This window comes from Dicentrarchus labrax, unplaced genomic scaffold, assembly GCF_905237075.1.
Source record: "Dicentrarchus labrax unplaced genomic scaffold, dlabrax2021, whole genome shotgun sequence".
Classification (NCBI taxonomy): Eukaryota; Metazoa; Chordata; class Actinopteri; family Moronidae; genus Dicentrarchus; species Dicentrarchus labrax.
Window position 1 is genome coordinate 29,473,038 of NW_026136715.1, and position 13,332 is coordinate 29,486,369.

At 41.5% G+C, this 13,332-nt stretch overlaps 1 protein-coding gene across 5 annotated transcripts in view; it reads right to left on the minus strand.

Annotated features, from left to right (window-relative positions):
• Window positions 1–13,332, minus strand: part of LOC127377785 (rho guanine nucleotide exchange factor 10-like protein) — a 103,344-nt gene that overhangs the window by 19,611 nt on the left and 70,401 nt on the right. For 4 of the 5 annotated variants that reach the window (XM_051425996.1, XM_051425997.1, XM_051426000.1 and 1 more), the window contains 12 exons: window positions 11,914–12,006; window positions 10,541–10,711; window positions 9,327–9,472; window positions 8,256–8,410; window positions 6,874–6,989; window positions 5,138–5,265; window positions 4,911–5,011; window positions 4,291–4,412; window positions 1,151–1,237; window positions 669–886; window positions 295–452; window positions 54–196 (listed from right to left, as the gene is read on the minus strand). In XM_051425996.1, the coding sequence (XP_051281956.1) occupies window positions 54–196; window positions 295–452; window positions 669–886; window positions 1,151–1,237; window positions 4,291–4,412; window positions 4,911–5,011; window positions 5,138–5,265; window positions 6,874–6,989; window positions 8,256–8,410; window positions 9,327–9,472; window positions 10,541–10,711; window positions 11,914–12,006 (1,638 nt within the window). The remainder of the gene's footprint in view (window positions 1–53; window positions 197–294; window positions 453–668; window positions 887–1,150; window positions 1,238–4,290; window positions 4,413–4,910; window positions 5,012–5,137; window positions 5,266–6,873; window positions 6,990–8,255; window positions 8,411–9,326; window positions 9,473–10,540; window positions 10,712–11,913; window positions 12,007–13,332) is intronic. The other variant, XM_051425998.1, reaches the window with a different exon arrangement.

Genomic DNA, 13,332 nt, shown 5'->3' on the forward strand with positions numbered 1-13,332 from the left:
AGAAATACCCTTAATATTTAAACTGTCCAGCTGTTGTTGATTAAATGGCGTACCTGTGTGTGAAGACTGGATCCTTGGATCACTGTGACTTGGTTGGCACAGCTGGCCCATACGGCATCTTCAAGTGTCAGCAGACTGCCGACTGGCTCAGAGCCCAGAGACACCAGCTTGCACGAGTCCACATCCCACAGTCTCTCTGAAAGGAATGGCACCTATTGTTACACCTACTGCAGTATAATATTGTAAATCTAGACCCAACGTTAGTGTGGTAGGGGTTCTTCAGTGAGCACTCACCTCCAGTTCTTCTGTGGTACACAGCTACTTTGCCGCTAGCCAGTCCAGCGAAGAGGAAGGACAGCGAGTGTTTGAGGCAGAGGACTGGACAGCTGTCGAGGTTGACCAGGGTCAGCAGACACTGAACAGCTGTGTCCACACTGCTAAACACATGGATGCTGGGAAGACGAAGAGAAACACTGCACTGAAAAGTAAAATACTACACATAAAATGAAAGCTTATCAACACCTCTAACATTCTCTAAATAACACGTTTAATCTGTTTGTTTAATCTGTACATAACAGGTGACTGCACCAGATAAAAAGTCACAATATCTGTCCCTCAGTCAGTTTGTGTCCACAGATGGAGACACTGAGCTAGTGGAAATGACTGACCTGCTGTCCTGCAGGCCAACGCAAATGATGTTTCCTATCTTGGCTGCAGTATGAGCCTTCTTTGCCTCCTTCTCTGTGCTGGGACATAGCTCTTTAACATACTCCAGACAGAGCACTGGGGCCCTCATTGGGACAGTCTTGACAAGTCGAGGGGTGGCACGGTTCAGGGAAAAGATGTCCACTTGGCCATGATTGGAGGTGCCTCCTCCAGCAGCAACCTGAACACCATAAAAACAAAAAGAGGATCCAGTTTATCCCTCTTATCTTAAATGACATTGCACACAAAATGAACAGAAGCGTTCAAATCAGCAGAGAAAAATTGTGTGAAAAGAAACAAATACATACAGAAAACAAAATAAAGAGTTTGACACTGTCAAAGCAAACCTCCTAGAGACTAGGATGTTGTTGGTTTGGTTACCCATCTGAAATCTATAGGTCAACTACCAGTCGCCGTTAGCAATACTGTAGCTAACTATACTCACCCAGAGGTAACCCTGTGGTAAGGACGTACTGGCAGTGCAGAAACCAAGCAGGTTGGACTGAGATGGACTGTGGAGAGCAGCCTCCAGCTACACAAACACAAAGAGACAAGGGGCGGCTGTGGCTCAGAGGAAGAGGGGCTCGTCCCCTAATCGGAAGGTTATTGGTTCGATCCCCGGCCCCTGGTGCCACATGTTAAAGTATCCTTGAGCAAGATACTTAACCCCGAATTGCTCCCGATGCCGTGCATTGGTGTATGAATGAGTTAGTTTCTGTTCAATGGGCTTTACCATCACTTAGTGAATGTGTGTGTGCCACTAGAAAGGCACTATACAAGCACAGGTCCATTTACCATTTACATGGTTCATTGACCCATGTCAGCCGTAACTATTTATACTTGCACGTGGTGGGTCGCGACACTAGTTGCAGTCTTCTCCTGAACAGAGGTGTCGGAACTGAGGAAAGGCTACCGACTTTGCTATTCCTACGCACTAGAAGAAGAAGGAAAAAGGTAAACAATGGCAGACCTCTTTTTTGATTTTCCAAATCGGTCGCGAAGGTTCCTCCAAATTTTCTGGCATATAGCCTCCTCTTTTCCAATTCTGGCACCTCTGGGCATCTCTGTGTTCCTTCATCGAAGGATCGTACAGATGCCTGTAGAGGCGCACTCTACAAACCTGAAGACCTCGCGCGACCGGGCCTAAATCTTACGTATTCATATTATGATGTCGCGCGACAGGTCGGGAATGGCAAGTGTATAATAGCCTTTAGTCACCCTAGCAGAATTACCCCCATTTATTCAATTCAATTCAATTCAATTCAATTCAATTCAATTCAATTTTATTTGTATAGCGCCAATTCATAACAGAAGTTATCTCAGGACACTTTTCAAATAGAGCAGGTCAAGACCGAACTCCTTATAACATTTACAGAGACCCAACAGTACCACCATGAGCAAGCACTTGGCGACGGGGGCAAGGAAAAACTGCCTTTTAAGAGGCAGAAACCTAGGACGGACCCTTCGGCTCTAGGTGGGTGGTCGTCTGCCTCGACCAGTTGGGGTGAGAGAGAGAGAGAGAGAGAGAGAGAAACAGACAAACGGTAAATGGACCTGTACTTGAGAAGTACATTTACCATTTACCTGTCTGTCTGTCTGTCTAGCGTTTTTTCTCGTCTTACAACCACTCAAAGCACTTTCACACTACGTGCCACATTCACACACATTCACTCAGTGATGGATGGAAAAGCCCATCGAACAGAGTCTAACTCATTCATACACATTCACGATGCCCGCATCGGGAGCAATTTGGGGTTCAGTATCTTGCTCAAGGATATTTCGACATGTGGCAGGAGGAGCTGGGGATCAAACCAACAACCTTCCGATTAGGGGACGACCCGCTCTGCCTCTGTGCCACAGCCACCCACAAGTGCACAGCAACAGTAGCAACAACTACACTAATAGTAGTGACTGATGTTGATGAACATGAGGAAGATGATGACGATGACAACAGCAACGATGGGGGACAATGAGCAGTGACAATTGCAATAATAGTAACTGTGGTAATAATAATATTAATAATAATAACAATAATATCAGTGATATAAGCAATGGCAGTCAAGCAGGACCATAGCAGGAGGCTCCACCAGGATCCATGAGAACCTGCGAGACGAGAAAGCACAAGAACTCTGGGGAAGAAGTGAAGTTAGTAACATGCATTAATGGGACATGAATGTGTGCAGAAAGAGAGAGAGAGGAAGAGAGGAGCTCAGTGCATCATGGGAAATCCCCTGACAGTCTAGGCCTATAGCAGCATAACTAAGGGATGGTTCAGGACTCACCTGAGCCAGCCCTAACTACAAGCTTTATCAAAGAGGAACATCTTAAGCCTACTCTTAAATGTGGAGAGGGTGTCTGCCTCCCGAACCACAACTGGAAGCTGGTTCCACAGGAGAGGAGAGAACATTAGTCATAGGGCTACACTTTTTGTGTAGATTGTAATGTAGCTGGCTTACAGGATTTGTCTGGAGATTATGAAATGGGATATCTAACAGATATAGCTAATAGCTAATAGATAGCTAACAGATTAATGCTGTCTCTCTGTGTCACCAACAGAGCCATTCACATAGAGGCATTATAGAAGTACGTCTTTACAGTGGATACTGACTACTATACAGTATACTAAATACACTACTGCCTCTATGGAGAATGAAAAACATTTGGTGATAAATAAATATATAGTGAAATAAATATACATTTTAATTAACAATCAAATAAAAGCTGAAATAAATAATAAACATATTCTAATTAATAAGAATAAACTAATATTAATACAAATTAAAATACTAATACAAATATAAAAAAGCTAAAATTAACTAAAACTAGATAAATAGATCGATATTAAATGAGGAAATAGGTGGGCAGTACTAACCACACAATATAGGTAAAATACAAATTAACATTAATTCACATAAAGTTCATACCTTTATTTGTTGGTGTAATTATTAATTAATTAAACTCTGAATATAATTATTTCTGTATTTTTTTCGTTCATTTATGTATTAAGTTTTTACCCTGGATTTATTCTAGTTTTAATTTCTGATTTTTTTAATAAAAAAATATGTATTTATTTCTATTGTTATGTAAAATGTCATTAAAAAATATATTTAAACATGGGCACAACCGACAGCATCACAAAGCCTTGGGAAGAGATCAAAAACTCTCTCTCTGCCAAAACACAGACAATGACGAGCCGGTCCTGGAGAGTTGGGGTAAAGAACATTTTGAAAATGGATTTTTAAGATTTGTGATGGCCTCAATTTCATCATCTTCTAATGCTTTTTCATGCTTTTCTTCTCCTAAAATTCCTTTTTATGTTCACATTTTGCAGCTTCTTCTGCCTTCAGCCTCAATCTGATAAATAATCTGGTAAATAATTAGCTCTTCATGGCCATGTGTTTGGCCAAGAGAGTGATACACAACCACAATATATGGCAGCTCGTTGACCTGTAAACCGAAACAATGTCTGTTAAAATTAAAGAAATTAAAACCACCTACACACAGAGCAGACAAAAAAAACCATAATAAACATAATCCAAATCTTCTTTTTGAATATTTGTATGAATTACCAAAAGCAGCTCTCACCTTCAAAGTTTGTGTCTTGGAGGAGAAGACAGGAAGTTTGCAGGTCAACAGTGGACAACTGAAGGGAGCTTTTGTCTTCCAATCTTCTGCAGCACATTCCCACCCTGGTGTGTTTTCCTGTCCTAAGCAGAAAAACCACACACACACACACACACACACACACACACACACACACACACACACACACACACACACAATAGAAGTGACATTGACAAAGTAAACCGATAACCGATAGTTAACCGATAATTTTTACATTTTGGGATTTTAAAGAGAAGTTCATAACCTATAGTTTTTGACACAGGTGAGGGAAATAAAGTCTAAGATGTAGTGAGCAAAGATGGATGATTTAATATTCCATAGTTCTGACCTAACTCTGACATCACTATTGTTAAAAACAACAAAAAACAAATACTTCTGACAAATTTGTAATGTAACTGCTGAACAACAATTTACCTTAGGATAAATAAGGTTCTATCTGATCTTATCAAAGAGTGGGTTATTTTCTGTCTTACACTGTGTGAACATCAGTGATAAACCAGACAGTGGTGGGTGTCATCTGAACAAAACCGAGAGAATCAGTTGATTCAAAGCCTTTCACATGCACACAGTCCTGAACTTACTCTGAGCTATCTTGGCTAGGTGGAGCCGGTTCACCCAGGAGATCTTACAGATGGGGCTGGGAGTGTTGAAGACCACCATGATGCTCACTGGACGACCAGACCTGGGAAGAAAAAGTATAGTGGGCATAAAACCACACATACATTCATGCTCCTCTGCCTGGTAAAACCTGACTATGGTTGTACCTCACTGTTTTGAGCACGTCCTATATGAACTCCCTGGCACTCACTTGTCAGGTTTGCCTGGTACAGACAGGCGCAGGCGACACTTGTTGGCATTCTGGATCTCCTCCTCCTTCAAACGGATAAGCCTCTGCAGAGCCAAACACCAGTCCTGAGATACTGTGGTGTTCAGATTCTTACACAGCAACACAAGTGGGGAGAGGAAGGATGGACCTGTTAGACTGTTTTACTTTAACATCCTCTGAGAAAGATTGGGGGAAAAAAGTGTAAAGTGAGAGAAAAAGAGAAGTGTAGCAGACAGCTTTATCTGTGGCCACAAATTAAAGGGTGGTCTGGTTAAACACAACTTTGGTCTTATTTTGGTAGTTTTTAGCCATAATTCCCATCAGTTATGATATAGTTGCTTTAACAAAGTTAATTGGTGAGATCTGGGAACACGATGACATTCCTGTAAAGAAGTCTAAAGGCTAAAACACAGCGTAAAACATTTACAGAGACCCAACAGTACCACCATGAGCAAGCACTTGGCAATGGGGGCAAGGAAAAACTGCCTTTTAAGAGGCAGAAACCTAGGACAGACCCTTCGGCTCTAGGTGGGTGGTCGTCTGCCTCGACCAAGACAATACGTAAATGTCCGCCACAACTGAATTTTGTGCAAAGTTTCATGAGTTTTCAGGCATGTTTAGCCCCCCAAAATGTGATGTTAAAACAACAGGTGACAACACCAACAACTGACTGGATCTGTCATGTCTGTCTTGTGGATGTGTTCAGGGTTATCAGACACATGCATTATGGTGCAGATTGGACAAAATACACATTATTACAACTTTCTATTCATGGCAAAATGTCAAATCTTGCCGCCACGCCAGAGACACACCCTTCCATGAAAACTCACAAATAGCCGACCTTGAATCGTGACCAAATTTTAAGTCGATCTGATCAATTCCCTAGGAGGAGTTCGTTAAAATACGTGTGCAAATCGCAAGAAATTAAATTCAATTCAATTCAATTCAATTTTATTTGTATAGCGCCAATTCATAACAGAAGTTATCTCAGGACACTTTTCAGATAGAGCAGGTCTACACCGAACTCCTTATAACATTTACAGAGACCAAACGGTACCACCATGAGCAAGCACTTTGCGATGGAGGCAAGGAAAAACTGCCTTTTTAAGAGGCAGAAACCTAGGACAGACCCTTCGGCTCTAGGTGGGTGGTCGTCTGCCTCAACCAGAAATGACCGCTTAATCCACCCCAATGGGCGGCTGTGGCTCAGAGGCAGAGCGGGTCATCCCCTTATCAGAAGGTGGTTCAATCACAGCTCCTCCTGCCACATGTCAAAGTATCCTTGAGCAAGATACTGAACCCCAAATCCCGATGCACAGCAGTGTGAATGTGTATGTATAAGTTAGTTTTTGTTCGATGGACTTTGCCATCACTGTGTGAATATGGCACGTAGTGTAAAAGCGCTTTGAGTGGTCGGAACAAGTACAGGTCCATTTACCATTACCATGTAATAATAAGATACTAAATCAAAATTAAAACTGCAAGCTGTGATGAACAGGCCCTCGCACTTGGCGCGCGTCGGGGAGTGCTGCAGTATGCACCACATGCCAACATAACAGGAAAATGCCAAAAATGAAAATTTCACGCAAATCAGATCAAAAGCGCTGCGTTTCTTGAGTTTTCGAGCATGGGAAAGCCTCCAAAAACTTCCTAACGTCTGTGTTAGAACATGCTGCACTCATTGCATTCTGCTGGGGCAGACGTTAATAATCTGTTACCTGGTAGGTTCCATTGAGCGTGCCCACCAGCAGTGAGACCTCCTCCACCACAGCCAGATCATGCTGCAGCTCCTCTAGCTCCTGGTACAGTCTGGGAGGACCCAGGAACACTTTACCTGTAACAGTCACATTCAGTTTCTATATCATCAAAAGGGAAAAGCAAATGGTAAATGGACCTGTACTTGTATAGCGACTAGTATAGCAATATAGTATAGCGATCTCAGTTTGATTGGCTTTGCCATCACTGTGTGAATGTGGCATGTAGTGTAAAAGCGCTTTGAGTGGTCGGAAGACTAGAAAGGCAATATACAAGTACAGACCATTTAATTCGATTCAATTCAATTCAATTCAATTTTATTTGTATAGCGCCAATTCATAACAGAAGTTATCTCAGGACGCTTTTCAAATAGAGCAGGTCTAGACCGAACTCTTTATAACATTATTTAATATTTTTTCTAATATTCTTTATAACATTATTTACCATCGCGATACAGTGGTTACGATTCAATAAGGTGTGATATAAAAAAAAATCGAAAAACTGTTAAAGTACAAAAAAAGTAAAAAAAAAGAGTTAAAGCGTTTACTTTTTCATGTAACCAGAACACACTGTCAAAGAAAAAAATGGAGAAAACTCCAATATAATTAACTCATAATTTCAAATTAACTGTTTTCATTTAAGGTTTTAGCTTTAAGTCAAACTCAAACTCATATGTTTTGAAATAAATAATTATAATTTCTTCGTTAGAAAAGTTTTAGAAACAAAAAATGTGTGTATTTAAAAAATTGTTAAGAAAACTATTCAAGTGAAAAACAGTTCATAATTTAATATTTTCAGCTGCAACTATTTAATTTTCAAGGACCGAAATAACGAAAAATTTGGTTCGCTGTGAATAACTTTTGAAATGCAGATTTAAGTTTTTTGGGTTAAAGTTCTTCTAAAGAAGAAAAGTTAATTACCTCAACAAAATATTATTATTAGGTTGGCAAAATGTTTTAAAAATATTTAAATCAATATTTTTATCTAAAGAATTTGAGTTTGACTTAAACCATAAATATTAAGTGAAGACAGTTGCCTTTAAAATTAGTTTTTATAAAATTTGAGTTTCTAAACAGTTTTTTTTTTTTTTTTTTTTAAAGTACAAGTACAGTACAGTATAAAATTATTTACAGAGACCTAACAGTTCCCACCATGAGCAAGCACACGGTGACAGGTGAGCAACCATCTGCCTTGACGACATCGGGTTAGAAAGACAGGGTAGGGGGATGGGGAGTGAGGGGTGATTATAAACAATTTATGATCACCTTTTCATCACCTTTAATCCCCTCGGGGAGTATGCTTTGTATTCACTGTGTGTCAGTGTGTGTGTGAGTGATGGAGGTACCTGTAGTGCTGGAGGTGGAGCTCTGACGTCTGGCTGTCCTGCTTTGGAGACTGTCCTGTCCCACCTCCACCACCTGGGTCTGCAGCAGGGGGGCACACCACTTCACCATGTACTTAGGACCAACAAGAACCAGGCTGCTGATGTCAGGGGAACCCCTGGTGGACGAACATATTCTTAAATGTTAACTAAATGGTAATTGATAAATGGACTGTACTTATATAGCGCCTTTCTAGTCTTTCAACCACACTCGACCAACCATTCACACACATTCATACTGTGATGGCAGTGGCTGCGGAACGGAACGGAACAGAAACTAATTATTTATACACACTCATACACCAATGCACAGCATCAGGAGCAATTTGGGGTTTGTCTTGCTCAAGGACATATGCAACGAGAGGAGCTGGGGATTGATCCGCTAACCTTCCGATTAGTGGATGACCTGCTCTACCTCTGAGCCACAGCCGCCCACATGGCAGTTACAGTGTGCAAAAGTTGTGTGTTGACATCCTGCTGTCCAATCCTGTACCCACTGACTCCCACTGCCTATAACATGGTTATTCAGCATTACTACAGAGCCTGGTGGTTCCATAAGAACAGGACTCACTGCAGCTGAAGGATGTTTGGGAGCACTATCTGAGTAAATTCCACTCGCCAAAGATTGCTCTGTGATATATCACAATTCTGATGCTTACTGCTCCAAAAAGCAACAGCATTTCCACATTTATATTTTATTTAACAAAAAAACGTGTAAATTATGCAGATTTTGTTTGACATAGCCATTTTCACTTCACTTTTGACAGAGCAAAGCAGTTTCACCATGCTTCCAGTCCTAGTGCTGAGCTAGGCTAACCAATGTACTGTATTTGACCTACCTCTGTAAAGGACACTCCAAGATAAAACATCTGACAAAATGTTTGGTTGTTCCTTTCAAAGACAACTAGGACTCAAAATACAAACATTCATCTAATAATATAGTCATCGAATATCAGGTTTAACAAGCAAAGAAAACATGAAAGGAGACATTCTACATCTAAAACAGAGCAGCTTCAGGGTTTATGAGGTACTTACTTCAGGTTGACATTGGCACAAATCAGGGTGTCGTTGAGGAGAAAGACCTTTCGCTCCTTCGACTTGAGAACTTGACCTTTATCCCCATAAACAATTTCAGTCAGCAGTTCGCACTGAATCAGCTGCCTCTGCTCGGAGTTCAGCAGCTAGAAACACAAAGCAGTTCACTAATTATGGCAGATCCCTTCCTACACTCTCATTGAAATAATATATATTAGTAAATGAGCTTATATAGAGCCTCTTTGGAATGAATGACAGGGCTGTTCCAACTCAACTACAATTAATGGTTTATGATCTACAAATTGGCCAAATGCAGCCTGACCAGCCAGCATCAGTAATCAATACACACATTATTAAACCATTAATCAAACCAATAACTAACAGCTGTCAGAAAACCATATTATACTTTAGTGTTTCTGTAGTGGTGACAGAGCTTTACAAATATATTACAATCTCAGTCTCACACAACACAACTCATAGATTATTCAATTCAATTCAATTCAATTCAATTTTATTTGTATAGCGCCAATTCATAACAGAAGTTATCTCAGGACACTTTTCAAATAGAGCAGGTCTAGACCGAACTCTTTAACATTAATTACAGAGACCCAACAGTACCACCATGAGCAAGCACTTGGCGACAAGGGCAAGGAAAAACTGCCTGTTAAAAGGCAGAAACCTAGGACAGATCCTCCGGCTCTAGGTGGGTGGTCGTCTGTCTCGACCAGTTGGGGTGAAGAGAGAGAGAGAGAGAGAGAGAGAGAGAGAGAGAGAGAGAGAGAGAGGCAGAGAGAGAGAAGCGAGAGACAGACAGACAGACAGGTGCACAGCAACAACAGTATTGGCAATGGCAGTCAAGCAGGACCATGGCAGGAGGCTCCACCAGGATCCATGAGAACCTGCGAGACGAGAAAGCACAAGAACTCCGGGGAAGAAGTGGAGTTAGTAACATGCATTAATGGGACATGAATGAGTGCAGAAAGAGAGAGGAAGAGAGTAGCTCAGTGCACCATGGGAAATCCCCCGATAGTCTAGGCCTATAGCAGCATAACTAAGGGATGGTTCAGGACTCACCTGATCCAGCCCTAACTATAAGCTTTATCAAAGAGGAATGTCTTAAGCCTACTCTTGAATGTGGTGAGGGTGTCTGCCTCCCGAACCACAATTTTATTACAATTATATGCAAATTGTTTCTCAAGTGCATTATGTGTCACCTTGTGAAGGCTGCGGTCCCCAACGCTGTGTGCTAACTGCTGGATCTCAGCCTCCTGATCAGCAAGACGCTTCTGTTCATTGAGTTTCTCGGCCAGGGTCTCCAGCTCAGTAAGAGCCAGCTGCAGTGGCAGCCGGTCAGTGTGGGACTTTGGAGTGTTCTTCAACATGTCCTAATACAATGCAACAGCAACACAAGACAGAATGTTAACTCAACTAAAGGTGAGAGGAACCATAATAATCTACTGTTTTGACAGTATGAAATCACATCGAATCTGATCTTTTTCAATCCTGATTTGAGCCAATGTCATATGTGGTCCAATTCAGATTTTTTATCTTGATCTTCCAAACAGTTGTATCAGACACAAGCAATGATTTCCAATATCTGTAACTGTTAAGGATGGCAGAATAAGAGAATAACCATATGAATAATACTTGCTTGTCTTTGTTTTGTAATAGCAGGTGTTGAGGGGGAAGATTTAGAGCCATTTTTACCATGCAGGACGCACAATGCATTGCAGCAGACAGCAGTAACTGCCTTTTACTTCCTCTTGTTGGAAACTCCAACACAAAGTTTCGGGCCTTGAAATGGAACCATATATTCCACTCGACCGCACACCACATACTGCCCCTTTCTGAAAATTGTACATTTCCTGTTTGAAAACGCTAACAAGCTTCATAACCAGGGACAGCTCTAGTGATTTGCAGGTAAACAGACATGTAAGTAAGCAATCAGTTGTAACTCAATTTCAATGCCTATTTTTAAGATCCTCTCCAGACAAGTATTAAGTCATATATATACAAATAATCTGCTTGCAACAATTATTGTGTCTGATGTGGGTTTTTTCTGCAAAAAAGTATAATTTCCACATTAAAATCCTTAAAAATTTATATTTATATTTCTTTATAAAAAATTCCAGAATCTATGAATATGCAAATGTTGTTCATTTTTAAAGTTTTCTTGCTGGACACAAGATGTCTCCTACTTCACTGTAAAGCCCATTCTCAATTCTTATTTCAAATTATTATTATTATTAATAATCATTACTATTAAAAGCTGTACAATGAACCCAAACAGTGAACACAATAATTGCAGGATGTTTGTGTAAAATGAGAGATTTGGATGAATTGTGAGCAGATTAATTCCTGTAAATATTGATCAGATGAGTTTTCCTGATATTTCTACACAATTTTCTGAATGTATTTTGGTTTTTTTAAATCATTATTAAACAACATACTTATTAGGCTTTTGACAGATTTGACAGATGACTTAGGAAAGGTAAATTTATGATGATGAACATACAATTGCATATGATTAAACAACTTGAGACTGATGTGTGATCAGCGTGCCCTCACTGGTGTGTCGGTCACTCACCTGCAGCAGCAGAATGAACTGAGGAAAGCGTTGGATGGGTTTGACCATTAGGCCATACAGAGTGATTCTGTCTGGACTGGATGCCTGCTTCTTCTACAAGTCACACAGAGAGTAGATTCTGTTAGTATTTATTCTACAGGGAGTGCAGTTTGCTGTGCTTCACTGAAACGTGGCTAACGGCTAACGTCCCGGCCGTTAACGTTGAGTAGCTGTATACGTGAACACAAGGTGGTGTAACACTGGGCATGTCAACATCAAGATTTCCATCTGCAACAGGGACGTCGAACTGCTTGCGGTAGGGTTGTGACCCTTCTACTTGCCCAGAGAGTTTGGACACGCCATTGTGATTATTGTTTACAGCTATCATGGGCTGTATCAAGAGTGACCAAGAGGAGGAGTACAGGAAACTCATCCAGGACTTTGTCACGTGGTGTGACTCCAACCACCTGCGCCTCAACACCACCAAGACCAAGGAGATGGTGGTGGACCTCAGAAGGCCCAGGTCTCACCCGGAACCTGTAACCATCAACGGTGACCGTGTGGAGTCGGTACAGACTTACAAATACCTGGGAGTACACCCGGATGATAGGCTGGACTGGACTGCCAACACAGACGCCCTGTGCAGAAGAGGCCAGAGCCGATTATACCTCAGAAGGCTGGCGTCCTTCAACATCTGCAAAAAACTGCTGCAGGTGTTCTATTAGACTGTTGTGGCGAGCGCCCTCTTCTATGCAGTAGTGTGCTGGGGAGGCAGCTTTAAGAAGAAGGACGCCTCCCATCTGGACAAACTAGTGAGGAAGGCGGGCTCCATGTTTGGCACAGAGCTGGACAGCCTGACATCTGTGGCAGAGCGACGGGCGCTGAACAGGCTCCTGTCAATCATGGACAATCCACTGCATCCACTGCACAGCACCATCTACAGGCAGAGGAGCAGCTTCAGCAACAGGCTGCTGTCACTGTCCTGCGCCACTGAAAGACTGAGGAGATCATTCCTCCCCCACGCCATGAGGCTCTTCAACTCCACCCTCTACACCTCATGAAACCTGGCACACACGTCCCACATGGCAGCATTTTACATTTCAAATAGATGTTGCCTGTGGGTGTGTCAAAATGGCTTGATAGCACCCCCTACAAACTTTCAAAAAACCAGCTCTGGTGTCCTGTTTAGGGGACATGGATGAAATTTGAGATGCACATATATCAAGTTAGGACATACAAAAAAGCCTCTTGAATCCATGACCCAAACACAACAGGAAGTTGGCCATTTTCATTTTCACTTTCGGCGGCCATTTTCATTTTCATTTTCACTTTAGGCAAATTTTCGACTTGTATTTGAACGAACTCCTGCTAGAGAATTTATCGGATCTGCTTCAAAATTGGTCAGTACAGTCAAAATATGTTGCTGATTAAAAGTTGTGC